This window comes from Harpia harpyja, chromosome 7, assembly GCF_026419915.1.
Source record: "Harpia harpyja isolate bHarHar1 chromosome 7, bHarHar1 primary haplotype, whole genome shotgun sequence".
Taxonomy (NCBI): domain Eukaryota; kingdom Metazoa; phylum Chordata; class Aves; order Accipitriformes; family Accipitridae; genus Harpia; species Harpia harpyja.
Window position 1 is genome coordinate 54756594 of NC_068946.1, and position 13838 is coordinate 54770431.

The window sequence follows — 13838 nt, forward strand, 5'->3', positions numbered from 1 at the left end:
AGCTGATTTTTATATTATCATTTTTTTTTAATATCTTAAGAGTATTTTCATTAGGGAAATTGCGGAGTAGAGATACATAATTCAGTAAACAATTTAAAAAATAGCACTTGGAGAAAAAATACCATGTGTCTAAAAATAGTATAGTCATGTGACTTATTACTTTGGCACAAAAGCATAATTTACAGGTTTAATTTGCAATCCTGCTATGTTTCTGACATTCTCTTGCGCAGAAACTCTGTCTGAATTATTCAAATGATTTAAATATTGCTGTGTCCTGAACTTTAGGTGTCTAATACAAAGGAGGTTTATACAGTTTATGGAGACCTCTGCATTTAAGATATGGGAGTATGATTTTCATTTTTACCTTTTATTGCTTAATTTTTGGTAGTGCAGTGCACAGTTAATGGAGATCTAGGGCTAATCCGGTAATTGTTATGCCAGCAGCTCAGAGCCTTTCACCGTATTTCCACCAATCTGATTTTTTCCTTTTTTTTAACTGTTTATCTAAAATCTAATTGAGTTTTCATGTTCAGGTTTTGAATTAGTTACATTAAAATATTTTGTTTTCACAAATTTATATTTCCCTAGTAATCGGTAAGTCATTAATGTACAGCAAAGCTGTCAAGTAGAACTGAACACTTACAAATAGTTATTACCTATTTATTTTCTGCATCTATTTTTTAGATACCTTAAGAACATTCTGTATCAGATGTTCCTGAAATTCATATAATCTTCATTATAAAACCATTATAAAACTATAATAATTTCAGATTTTTGGAAGCCTGAAACATGAGAATTGTAACAAGAAGTTTGTTATTTGTTTATTCACGTGCTTGGATCTCCTTTTGAAGTAATTTTAACTTTGGTCTGAAACTTTAAAATACTTAGAGCTAAATCATTTCATAATAATCAGTGTGTTGCTATTAGAGTTTTAAGTTTATGTTAATTATAACTTCCTTATCACTTTTTTGGACAAATGTGAATGTCTGCAGCGGTCACTTTCTAATGGATCTGTGTGTTATGTTAGCAAGAGCGATCCCACTGTGACAAAGCAGATTTTCCTCTATTAATATCGTCTTCTGTTGTGGCAGTTGGTTTGGAAGGTCTGAATTCTCACTCTTGTAGGCGCAGATTGCTTTTTTTCTTCCACATTTTGCAGTCATCTTTTTTTCTTGATGTGGAGTCATGGTAACTTTCCCTGATAGACTCTTCTAGAGCTTTTGATGTTTCTTATAGAGCTAACAGAATGGCAATTGGTGTAGAAAAGTTTCAGTGTTATAGCCATGAAGGATACCTGAAGCCACAGAGAATTAAGATTTACTCGTGCTTGTTCCAAAATACTAAATTCTGGAAAAGCATTACATAAGAAATTAAAATACTTTAAGAATTGTGACTTTCTTATGGCAAGATGGGTTTTGGAGGAGGCAGAAATTCCTATTCAAACAAAACTTAAAGGGGACCCAGAAAAGGTGGCCTTCCCAGTTGCAGAACTGGTACATACTGGTGATGCATCATCACTGCGTGATGGAGAAAGAAGAAAAGGAACTGAAGAAAAGCTGTTCAGAAAAAAGACCTCAAGTGTAATTTCTCTTTATATTGTAGAAAACCTAGTCCTTCAAAATCCTCAGCTAGGAACCTTGCTTTGCAACTCTTCTGTGCTATGGAATACTTTACTTGCTGTCTTGTTTCAGAGAATTAAAAAAATAACCAGTTTGTGTAAGATTGTTAAAGCTTTATGCCTGCACATTGAAACAAGACCATTAAAAAGTAAACGTATGAATGGCTTTTGGCCATTAAAAAAAAAAAAAGATAAAACATCCGAGTCCAGGTTTGCTTTTCCTAGATTTGTGGGTTGCTGACGATGGACATCATATATTATACAAGTTCCACGTTTCATTATATGAGTTCCCCTAAAGTGACAAAGTGGATGTAATAATGTGTCTTCATTTCTTATTAACATATAGGTTAGTACTATTCTATTTCATAATGTTTCCTAAGAAAGGCTTTGATAAGGGTGACATGATTCTTACCTACAGAATAACTTGGTTGATTTAAATTGCATACCAAATACCAGTCTTAATTTTTAAAAAATCTGAGCGCTTACATTATTTTGACAGTAAAGTAGACCTGTCTCACATGCACACATTTTTGACCTATTTCCCTTGTAAAGAAAAAAATTAATGTGGTGGAAGGCCTGAAAGCGCATTATGACTCTTCCGTTTCTTCTGTGGACTCTATCGGGTGACCGTTGTATTTATTAAATTCTTATTGAGTAGACAGAGGTGAGGTTTAAAAAGAAAATCCCTTTGTTTCCTGCCATCTCTTTTTGATTGCTGCATAGCTCGGTTTTGCTTATTGTCAAAACCCTTGCAGAGATGCTGTGTGTATGCATACGTGCACATGCGTACACAAAGGAGGTTCTTGAAAGCATGTACTTTCTCCATTCTTTCACTGGAAGTGAAAACATCAGTTCCTCCCAACTCTGGGAGTTACACAGATAGATGTGTTAAAAGGCAGTCATACTTTGAGAAAGTTTCAGGTTTTGGTACTATACATACATTAAGTAAAGAACGTTAAAAGAATCGTGCTCCTTCCGAGTTCAGCCATTGCCTTGGACAACTCTAATGACACAGTTAAATCTCCTAAATTGGGGATACGTTGCACCTCAGTGAACTCCAATTTTTACCTGCACTGTGAACATTAGTGGGAAGGATATCGGATGTAAGGTTACAACTTCTGATTAGTAAAAGCATGCTGGTCCAAAATGCCCCAAGAGAAGAGATTCATATTTTGTGCTCTTAATGACCAGCTAGAATCCGTGAACATAAATCAGTCTTCCTGTGTGAGAATTTTTTCCTAAATAGTAGGTCTGAACTGACAGCTTTGGTCATCTAGTCTGGCAGGATAGAAAACCAAATACTATAGGGTTCTGTCCATCCATGTGCAGGTAAGCAAGGCTGGCTGAGCTGGGGCATGTCCAGTGGGCTGCTGGTAAAGGTCGTGGACTGCGGGTGTAGAGACAGGTACAGCGGTCTGGACCCTTGAAGTTTTTTTGCTATTTATGAGTGAATTCATCCAAATAGCTATCATTTTTTATAGAGTGGTTAAATTGGGGTCTGCCGGTCCTAAGAAGTTCTACAGCATCAAAAATAGTATAAATTAGGAATACGTAAGCCTTGTTATAGTACGTTATAACACTGTCCTTTATACAGTTCAGAATAATTCAATACCAAAGGTAGTTGGACTGGTATAAACCGATTCGGCACTAGGGCAATTTAAAATGTATCATTTTAATTAAGTCGTTCGGTGCAGATCAATTTTCTGGTTGTTGCAATGTATTCTTATACTCTGTGTTTACGAGTAAGATGAAGATGTCTTTCTCAAACCAAAGGCCAGAGTGTATCATGTGTACAGCTGTATTATAGTTCTGGATACCAATACAATGAGATAAGATTGAAGGAAGAAAGGTTTCCTTTATACTTCAGGCACATTTGTTTGTTGAATCACTTGCCTAAAAATAGGGCTTCATAAAGTATTCAATACCAATCTAATTAGTCAAGAGAATGCTTCTTTGCAAAATGGAAAAGCATTCCCAAAAAAGTGATGCAGCATTTGTATCTAATTAGATGATACGGGAGAATCCTAACTAATTGCTTTGATAGACTTAAACAGGTTAATAATGTGCAAGCGATAACTAAATAAAAACTCATTTGAACTCTGCGTGGTTTGAAAAGAATGCTTTTTAAGAAGCGAAAACTTCCTGTTAGTTCTAAAACCTCAAGATGGTGATTTGAGGGCATTTCTATTTCTGAATGTATTTTGTAGGTTTTTCTGTGATAGAAAGGAAAGCCTGGGAAATTAGATTGAAATTTGTATCTATAAGCAATGTTTTGAGTACATTCCAAGTGTCTGCGAAACTTTAGACCCAAAACCTGGTTATTCTATTTGTAAGCACTGGGGTTTGTGCATCAGAGAGGCAGTCCCTGATTGTGGACCTCTAAATAGCCTTTGTGATACATGGAATTGTTAGGCACACTTAAAAGTTCATGTAAGAAAAAGTATCTTTGCAATATTAGACTATCAGAATTTGTCTTAACTGGCTTTATGTCCACTTATTAATAAAATAAATGTTACATGGTATTACTATCATATGTGATAGATCTGAATCCAGGTCATTAGTACCTAATTTAAGTTTCCTTTTACTTTGTACCAAGTTTTCTATTTCACCACTTGACTAAAAAATTTTTAAAGTAAACATTAACAGCTGAGTGTGCAAAGAGGCTTCCTAAAATGCAACATTTCAAAAAGTGAGACAGTTGCATTAAAAATTGAAAACATACTTTCAGCACATGAAAATTAAGGAGAAATTTTCCGGGGGGGGAGGGGTTTGAGGGGGCTAAAGGGGGAAACAATTCAGTGTAGTTTTGCATAGTTCCCCAATGAAATACTTTTAAGCATATTGTAATGAAACTGGACTGCAAAACAAATCTAAACGGCATGTCTTGGCGCACAAAAAAAAGAAGTAATTGATTTAGATGTGGAAAGTTGTGTTACTCGTGGTGAGATAACATGAGTTGTCTGGAGTTGTTATGAGATTACAAAGAAGAGGTATTTATTACATGGGTTGATGAAGATCAGGCCTTTGGATAGAATCCCGTGTCCAAAATACTTTGGATTTGGTCCAAAATCCAAATACTTTCTATCCCAATCCAAAGTACTTCAGATAGAATACTTTGATGGAGAAGGGGGAAATGGTACATCAAAAGAGATGGGATTTTTCTGCAGTTGAGTTGGAAGATTCTGGACTGGTAATAAATGTAGAGGTTTGAGTAGTCAAATGGATGCTCTGTATGTCAGAGCATTCACGGTCAGGCTGATCCCTACTGGGATTTAAATGTCTTTTTTCAGTCACGAAACAGTTTGCCAAACCTAATAGATCAGTGCTGCTGTCCCCACCAGTTGTCCCTTTAAACTTGCAGCTTCTCGTCCAGGCTGCCTTATCGTTTAAAATGTATTACAAAACCAGCCTACGCCAGCAGTAGCGTGAAAAAGAGCCAGACCCAGCCTGGTTTAAGTGACTGTCATCTTTTTGACTGCTATCTTCCTTAGCTCTGTTTTCTTTGTTTGGCTGATAACCGGTTATTGGGAAAATGCAAAGGGTGTCCTTTGTTGAACCAGATTTGAGAGGTTTAACTCTTCTTGGAGAGACCTGTTCTACACTTAACTTTTCTGTGGTGTTATGCAGTTAAATAACACATAGCAGCTCTGCATGTAAAGTTTAGTGAAGGATTTCTGTACCAAAACATGAATGGCAACCTCTTACTTTTGCTGTTCATGCTTAATAGAAATGCGCAACGGTTACAATATGTACTGGGTATTTTATTGCCTGCAGTTTGTGGGAATCCACACAGAACTGTGCTGGGGTTTAGTGAAAAAATCTCACTTCCATGAGCATTTTCCTATAAAACATGGCTAGTTACACACTGATTAGCTGTGTACTTCTACATGGCTAGTTACACACTGATTAGCCGTGTACTAAGAAGCTTCCAGGGAGCCTTAGCCCTCTTTTCTGTAATTCATTGCACACAGGCACATTGGTGTGTCCTCACAGACCCCAACTTGCATATAAGTACAGTAAATTACAAGACAAAAGGTCAAACTTCGATGATGTGAATAGCATCGTTCACTGTTTTCTGCTTCAGGTCAGTATGGTGTTTGAAGTATTTCTGTACCTGGGGAAGAATGAAAAACGGATCATCATACCTGTGCTCTGATTCATTTTTATTTTTTACGTCACTCAAATCCTTGTGTTAGTTTACAGTTCTTTAGTCTCTAGTACTTCTCAAGAAAAAGTCATACAAACAATAAACTTTGACTGAAGTTATATGACTGAAGCAGCCATTTTATTCCAATTCACTGTACCGAGTAAAAATATTTAAATATTTTCCACAGACAAAGCAGTTAAGTAAATTCTTTTGCCTCTTTTAGTACTATTTCAAGCTATGTGCGGTGCTGAAAAATGGTTTATCTGGGTAGATGATGATAAGTATTACGGTGGTGATGGAATGGGATGTTAGCTGAGGCAGAGCATTGCAGAACCGGTAGAAATATAAAGTTACTTCAAAGTGTCTCTTGCTGCTTGTGCAAAAAAGAAATTGATGGCTATTATTTTCTCGTAATGGATCCAATGCCATTGCCCTAAATAGCAACATGAGCCACAGCAAGACTGGGCTAAGAGATGAGCAACCTTCTCTGCACTGTGTGCTTCCAGTATTTTAAATATGTATTTTCTGATTCTGATTTTACTGTGTTACAGAAAGTTAATTCTCATTAAAAATAGGGGAATTATTTACCTATTTTAGCTTTACATGGGACCTGTAATAAAAATGCCAATGCAGCATTCAGTAATAACGCTGAAACTTGGAGGTAAATTGTGCCTTGGTTCTGATGAAACATCGTCTGCTACCTTCTTAATCAGGATAAAACCAAACACCAAAACTTCTAAACTGAAAACCTGAGAGAGTCCTGAACTGTTGCCAAGTGCTCTCCAAATCCTATTTCTGTGTACCAGATTTAGAGATTAAAGGATAGATTGTTTTTATGTGAGAGATGGCAAGGTGTTTCACGTGACATTCACTCTAACCTTCGCTAGCTGGTTCTCGGTCACCTCTCCACTGTCAGCGACCAGGATCTCTTCATAGTCTCCCGTCCCTTCCCCGGTTTTGGCCGGCCAAGGATTGCATCCTGTTGGAGTGCTCCAGAGCATAGGAAGGTTGAAACAGATCCCTGCCAAACAGTGCCAGGCTATTCTAGAAGGCTTCATCCTGCAGAAAATCATAGTCTTTATTCCAAAAATCGCACTCTATTCTTTAGATTTCAGCACCTTAGTCAAGGGGGTGGTATGTCCAGCCGGCTCCTTTCTAGTCCAAATCCTTCTTGTAAATACCACAGCTATTTTTTTTCTTTACATAGCGTTTTGAACTTTACGTTTATAAGTAGCACATCTAAAGAGAATGTACTGCATAAGTGTACTTAATGGAATATTTTTGAGGACTATACTTATGCCTCTATAGCCTTCCTTTAGTGGTCTTGAAGGAAGGAGCTGTTGTTACTCTTAAATCTAGATGTAATGTGTGGTCGGTACTCTTGTTGCAGAAATGTTGTAGGATCCTATGTCTTTATGTTCCATCTCTATCTCAAAAACCCTTTTCTTATTAAAATCAGTCAGGTCTATAGTAACGTTTACTATGTTTTAAAATGTCAGCATAACATTAGTATTAGGAATAAGGGAGAATTGACATGCAATTCCAAATAAAACCTGTTAGCGTTGTTACTACAGTAGTCTTCAATGCTGTTGTACATTTGAGTTCTAGGATTGTTGTTTTTTCTGACGTATTTACTATTTGAATCACGTATTCCATGTTTGTCTCACCTTAATAAAACGTACCGTCTCAAGAGCTAAGTCTCACGTGGTCAACTTGAAAGACGATTTTGGGGGAATAACACAGTTCACGTCATTCTGAACTTCTTTCAAGAAGATTTGCTCATACAGTATAATCATATGGGGGGGGAATTTTTACTTACGATATTCAAATTGTTTCATAGGTATTCTGAGATCAGTGGATTGATGCTGTCTTTTCCCTTTTTGTTACACAATTTTTTTGTAAGGTGATTATTTTAATTTAGTCTAAATGCAGGGTTATTCCATTTTTATGGATATTATCAACCTTAGAAGCAGCTTCCTTCACATTAAATTCATTCAGTTTTATAAACAATTTTTAAAGGGCATTAATTGAGCTAGTCATCTGTTGATAATTCTGAACAGAAGCATATGTGAAACTATTTAGTTAAAAGATACATCCCTTAATTCACCCAAACTGTACATTAACTATTTAATAACAGTCGCAGTCTTGTAGCTTTTAAGATGCAGCTCTCTTGCATCCGCATATAAATAGAATATGCTAGCAGGATTATATTTACCCTAAGCCTTATTTTGATGGTTCCATTGACATTTAGAATTTTGATTCTAAGCTCTTTAAATGGATGCAGCTGTATACATCTTCACAAGTTACTGAACTGGGCTGAAAGACTTCAGAAAATGGCTCATGTGTTTTCTGTATCTGTTTTTTTCAGGCTGTTTTATTGGCGCCAGGGAGTCATGAAAGAAACTCAAGAAGACAACTTGGATAATGAACGGAAGATAAAAAGAAAACAAAAAGAATGTGGCATATAAAGGGTATAATACCTGGAGGTATTAGATCTGACTCATATTTATAAAAATGAGACGAGCTTTCACAAAATACAAGTTATCTTAGACAGTCATCAAGCTTGGAGCCATGCTGTTGAACTAGAAATTCTCCTTTTCCCCATTCTCCTTTCTGACAGGTAACAAAGGATTGGTGAATTATGATTTTCCCAAGTTGGAAGCACTAATTTTTATCTATATAGTTCATCCTTATGAATATATAAGGAGTTAAACATTGCATATTTAATGTGGATTATAATGGGAAACTGACTCATTAACAAAAATGGCCACTTATAAGGACTTGGTTTCAAACTGAGCTGGAGCCTCCCAATGCACTTTGTACAGTTTGGGGAAAGGTGTACTGAATGGCCTTCTTTGGGAGGCCATGATGACATGTAGTAAAAGGATATCATCTTACTGTTGATATCTTTGAAGACTCGTAAACAGAAACAGAAAAATGAATGGTGGAAAGGAGTGTGACGGAGGGGACACGGATGGAGGGCCACCAGCAGTGCAAGTTCCCGTTGGTTGGCAGCGACGGGTGGACCAAAGTGGAGTGCTCTATATCAGGTAAGGTTATCTGAGGTGGTTACTCATTTTGTTTTCGTTGTAGTTTTGCCAGAACGTGTGGTAAATTAGTGGCTCAGCTAAGCTTTTGTATTCAAAAACTTCAAGGGCTTGTTCTTTTGGAAGTATGAGGTCATTTTTTCTGCTGATAATAGTGGAGTCCACTTATGTCAGTTGTGCCATTTGCATGCCCTTAACGTACTCTCAAATCTAATATTGCTTGGTCTTGAATATTTGATAATCCTTACTATACATTTTGCTTTAGGCATGAATGGTTCTTTATTACTTATTATTGTCATATGGATTTTAAGGCTGAGCAGTAGCAGATTTAACCTTACTTAATATCTTTATTATTCAAACCTTTTACAATGAAACTAACCAGAGGTTTAGTTATATGACACATCTGAGATGATGAGAAATCTCTGCTGTCTTTTGCCTACTCCCAGGTGCATAGGCATTGCCTTTTCCTTGCACCAGCACGGGCTTTTTAGAAGAGCCTTTGCTGGTAAAATTCAAAGCAGTGATCAGGCACGCAAACAGTTCATGGCAGGTAAGGTAGAGCGGGACTTTCTTCTTCCGTCAGCAACAAGCCTTCAGCTCAGTTCATGCAGTGCCATGCAACTTTATCCTGACATTCTGGAGCTCTTCTTCCCTAAGTCTTTTCTCGGTTTATGTTCCAGGTCTCCATTATACTTTTGTGTTTTACTTACTCTTTTTTGAAAGGAAATTTAAGCAGTGTGACTACTTAGTAGCTGCTGAAAACATCCATTTTCATATGCCGTGGGAAGGGTCTGAGTTTCAGTATCACTGACGTTCTCTGGCAAGATTTACTTCTATGGATTCCTCACATTTCTCACGTAGAAAAAAACAGGAACACAAGCCTAAATCCAAAGTTTTAGGTGTTTTATTTGTTTGTTAGCTTATTGGATTTTTTTGCTTCACCCTGTAACAGTCACAAAGAAATGCATTGAAATTACTATTAAATGAATGTGTTCAGACAAACAGACTATAAATTAGATGTTATTGGAAAAAAGATCAAAGTTAGCTTTAACAAAATATGGGTACATCAGGTTTACATCACAGAAGTCTAAATGATTATCAGTCTGTTATTTGCTTAATCTTATTCCACTATTCCGTGATTAAAATAACCACTTCTTCACAACATTTTATGTATTACCAATACAAAATCCTTTAATGAGTCAAAGCATACTCCAATTTTACACTAAACTACTGTAAAAGATCAAATGCATTCCAGGATTTCTTGTTTATATTCTCAATTAGCAGAATCAAACAAAATCCATGTCAGTGATACGCATGTCAAAGATAAATCGCCTTCCCCTTGTTTTTCTCATTACAGCTGTAATTTACTGGGCCTCTGCCTAAGTTAAAAATCAATGTGAAAGAAAAAGTTGTGGGTTGGGGTTTTTTTTCTTATCATCTCTATATCCAGGCATCAGGACATATAATGCTTTGGTGTTCTTATATACCTGATGATCCTACCTGCTTCTGAACTTCATTTTCCACAGCTATAAGAAGCAGGCCACGAAGCTTGTGCTGCCTCTTCAAGCACGAGTCTTACATGTTTATAAGCTAGTAAATGTTGGTATAATTCTGACAGTTACTTTCTTTTCTATCTTCTTTATATATACGTTCTCTTTGTTCAGGGGGACTTTCTTGAGCCTATTAATCAAGTTTACCAGTTGCCTTTTTCAGCTTAGGGAAGCTTTTATTATTTCCTCCCTCTTCCCAAGTTTTGCCCACGTATTTTTTCTTCTCTTTAATCCAATGGTTAATTTTCTTGTTGCCTTCTGTAAGCCGTTCTGATTAAGGAAAGGTGCTTAGTATGGTCCACAGCTCTTACATTCTTATTTGGTGAAAGGTACAGAGTTGGACATGTTGGTTGGAAAGGATGGAAGTCAAATAATCCAAATTCCTGCTTGATGTGGAGTGTCTGCAGCACTCGCTCAGGTCAGCCCTTGGTTTCACCAGCTGCATCTTCAAGGATTGAGTTTCTACCACCTCTCCGGGTAACCTGCTCTAGTGCTGCACTGCCCTTCTGAAGGAACAACTGCCCTGAAAATATGCACAGCCTTTATTGAGAGAGTGAAAGGTCAAACAATATTGACTCAAAAGCTATCCAAGGGAAAATTAGTATATATATTAAGATCTGACATGATTTAACCAGAATAGATGATCCCACCTGAATAGGACTCATTCTATTTGTGCTTCCTTATAAAGCACGCGTGCTATTCCATCAACTGTCAACAGTTGTTTTGGATTAAATCCATTAATTAACTAGTTTTATTACCTGGTAAAAGCACTGAGTTGAGTCTCAGTGCTTTTCTTAGTAAAACAGTACTGCTGCCTTAAAGCAGGATCTAAATCTCTCCTTCAGCTTACTGTTCGTGAATAGTCATCAGTAGAATAAACTGAGAAAAGCTCTTTAATAACAGGAACACGTTTCACAACTGTCAGTAACAGATCCTAATATATTTTATAATTTCCTATTTCTTGTTTCTTTGGGAGGCCTAAAACTTCTGGATGACCTCAGAGCTGAAAAAAAACTGGTAGTTTTGTACAAAGGAAGCAGTGGATTATCCTTTGCAGTATAGGAGCATGAGGAAATTTGTGCACACAAAAGATACTTTGCAATTACATAGGTCTGCCCAGGAACAAGGCAGAAACGGAAAAACTGGGCCTTTTTTAAATGTTGTTGTTCCTTGTGGACAAATAACCATGCATATAAGTGCAGGAGGGATGCTGAATCTCACATGCCACAGATTCAGTGGACTGATCTGTGCACTGCTGGTAAGCATGAGTATCCAGACCTTCCTTTACACCCACGGATCGTCGGTGCAGTACGTGTGTGCCTTACAGGTCTGTTGTTTCCAGGCTCCAGTATCTCCTTGTGCCTGAACTGGATACGTGTGCCCAGGCAAACTGCACGCCAAGGAAGGTTATTTGAAATTGCTTTATTCTAGAAATAGGGGAAAAAAATGAACTCTGATGGTATAGCTTTACTCTTGCTGCACAGTAGGTCTTTTTTACCAGTGCAAATAAAATGGCATCCTGACTCCAGAGCATATTCCCAGGGATGCCATTTAACCTGAGTTTTTAAGCATCACAGAAAGTGTCTGTAGAGATTTTGCATGTAGATGGGATAGTGTAGAGCAAATGCCAGTCTGAGTTTCTCCCGTGGGAAGCTGTTACATCTTCAAGTCAGGACCTTGCCTGGGGTGAGCAGTCCCTCCTGTGTGCGTAATCAGGACAGGTTGGGAAAGCCCAAAGCGATCGGCCAACGCTGGAGATGTGGAGCCAAAGTAGAGAACAAATGATACTCGCTGAGTTAAAATGCGATAATGGTAGCACCGTGGTTTAACCAGTCTAAAGGTGAAGTTAAAATAAATAAAAATAAAGAGTAATTTCCCCGTTCTCCCCAAGTATTTCAATTTAAGATGGGGAAGGTTTGGCTTTCTGACCTATCTATCACTTCATACCCCTACCATTATTTTTAGATTGCTCTTTTACCTTGCTTACTCTCAGAACTGTCACTGTTTCACATGCGCGATCTCGGCAGTTCTCTCTAAAATAATTATTTCAGGGCAAGTCTGGCAAATAAATTACTTATTTAAACAGTCAGCATAACTTTAAATGTCACTTGCAGATGTTGCTTTATATGTGACTTAGTTACTGTGCAGAATTAAGTGTTTATACATCGGGTTTTAAGTACAAAAGTTCGTCATAGTTTGGAATTGTGACTCTTGACTGTTATCATGATCCAAACTATTCCACTTAAGTTTTTTTTTTTGTTAAAATAAGGGCTGTTTACAGCTGCCATTAAGAACCAGTGTTTTACCCAGTCCTCATAAATTATTGTATTCTTTCCCTGATAAACAGTTTAGATGGCTAAGTAATAAAGAGCAACCTGGAAGTTAGAGGCTTGTGACATGAGAACTTTTTTCATCTTATGAATTAGTGATTTTACCGTAACAGAATTTCCAATGTCCTATTTTTGGATATGGAGATAATGATTTTTCTGGTGGGAGTTAGAGAAACCCAAGTGCAGTTTATCAGAAACTCACTGGACTGGCTTCTTGGTGTAATATTTCTCACTTTCAGTGAGAGAGTTGAAATTTTAGCTGAATGAAACCAAACTGTTTATGCAACTAAGAGACCCCGCTACAACAGTTTTGTTACTGTGCCCCCTTTTCTGTATGGGTTTTCTCGTACTTCTTGAAACACACTTTTGTGTTTTTTCTTTTTAAATTAGGTCCCAGGTCTAAAAAGTACAGATGACTGTCATGCCTGCATGGAACTGCAGTGATGTGGTGGAGGGCGAGAAGGTCCATGGGACTGCACTCTGCCTGTGTGTTACACTTTATAGGAGAGAGAAGGGAGAAAAATAATCTTAGTGTAGTTAGGCAGTAGTTAAGACTTTCAAGGAGGACTGTAATGTGAATAGTAAATATCAATAATCTCAGTTCCTTCTTTTCTCTGCATTTGCTATGCTTGTTTTTCTATAGTAAAATCTTCCTTTAAAATGGGGGTGTGGGGGCTGGTTTTGGTAAGTATCAACTCAGTTCTTGACTAAAAGGAAGAAGTACTATGGAACAAAATACGAAATCTTAGCTGTGTTATTTTAAACACTCTCTATGTGAGCTGTTAGAATGGTAGATAGAAATCATGACCTATCAAATAGCTTGTATTCATCATTTCTGTTCCTTTACAGTCCCAGTGGGTCTTTATTATCCTGCTTGGAGCAGGTGAAGACTTACTTGCTGACTGATGGAACATGCAAGTGTGGCCTAGAATGTCCTCTTGTTCTTCCCAAGGTAAAGAAAAGCATCATTTTGGATCGCTGTGCTATAATCCTCATGAGCTAACTATGTCAGCTGATGTTATATGCTGTGACTCAGTCTCTGTTTAGATCATATATATAAAATGACATAAGTGGTATACACCCAAAGATCTACCATAAAATACAAAACCAATCTCAGCTCTGCCTTCTCCCCTCATGGAAAAGACC

The 13838-nt window shown here is 37.2% G+C and overlaps 1 protein-coding gene across 10 annotated transcripts in view; it reads left to right on the top strand.

Moving 5' to 3' along the window:
- The window catches only part of MBD5 (methyl-CpG binding domain protein 5), a 149103-nt gene that overhangs the window by 91972 nt on the left and 43293 nt on the right, over positions 1-13838 (top strand). For 6 of the 10 annotated variants that reach the window (XM_052791368.1, XM_052791371.1, XM_052791375.1 and 3 more), the window contains 2 exons: positions 8134-8815; positions 13542-13644. In XM_052791368.1, coding sequence (XP_052647328.1) covers positions 8703-8815; positions 13542-13644 — 216 coding nt within the window. In that variant the 5' untranslated portion in view covers positions 8134-8702. The remainder of the gene's footprint in view (positions 1-8133; positions 8816-13541; positions 13645-13838) is intronic. The other 4 variants (XM_052791367.1, XM_052791374.1, XM_052791369.1 and 1 more) reach the window with 4 other exon arrangements.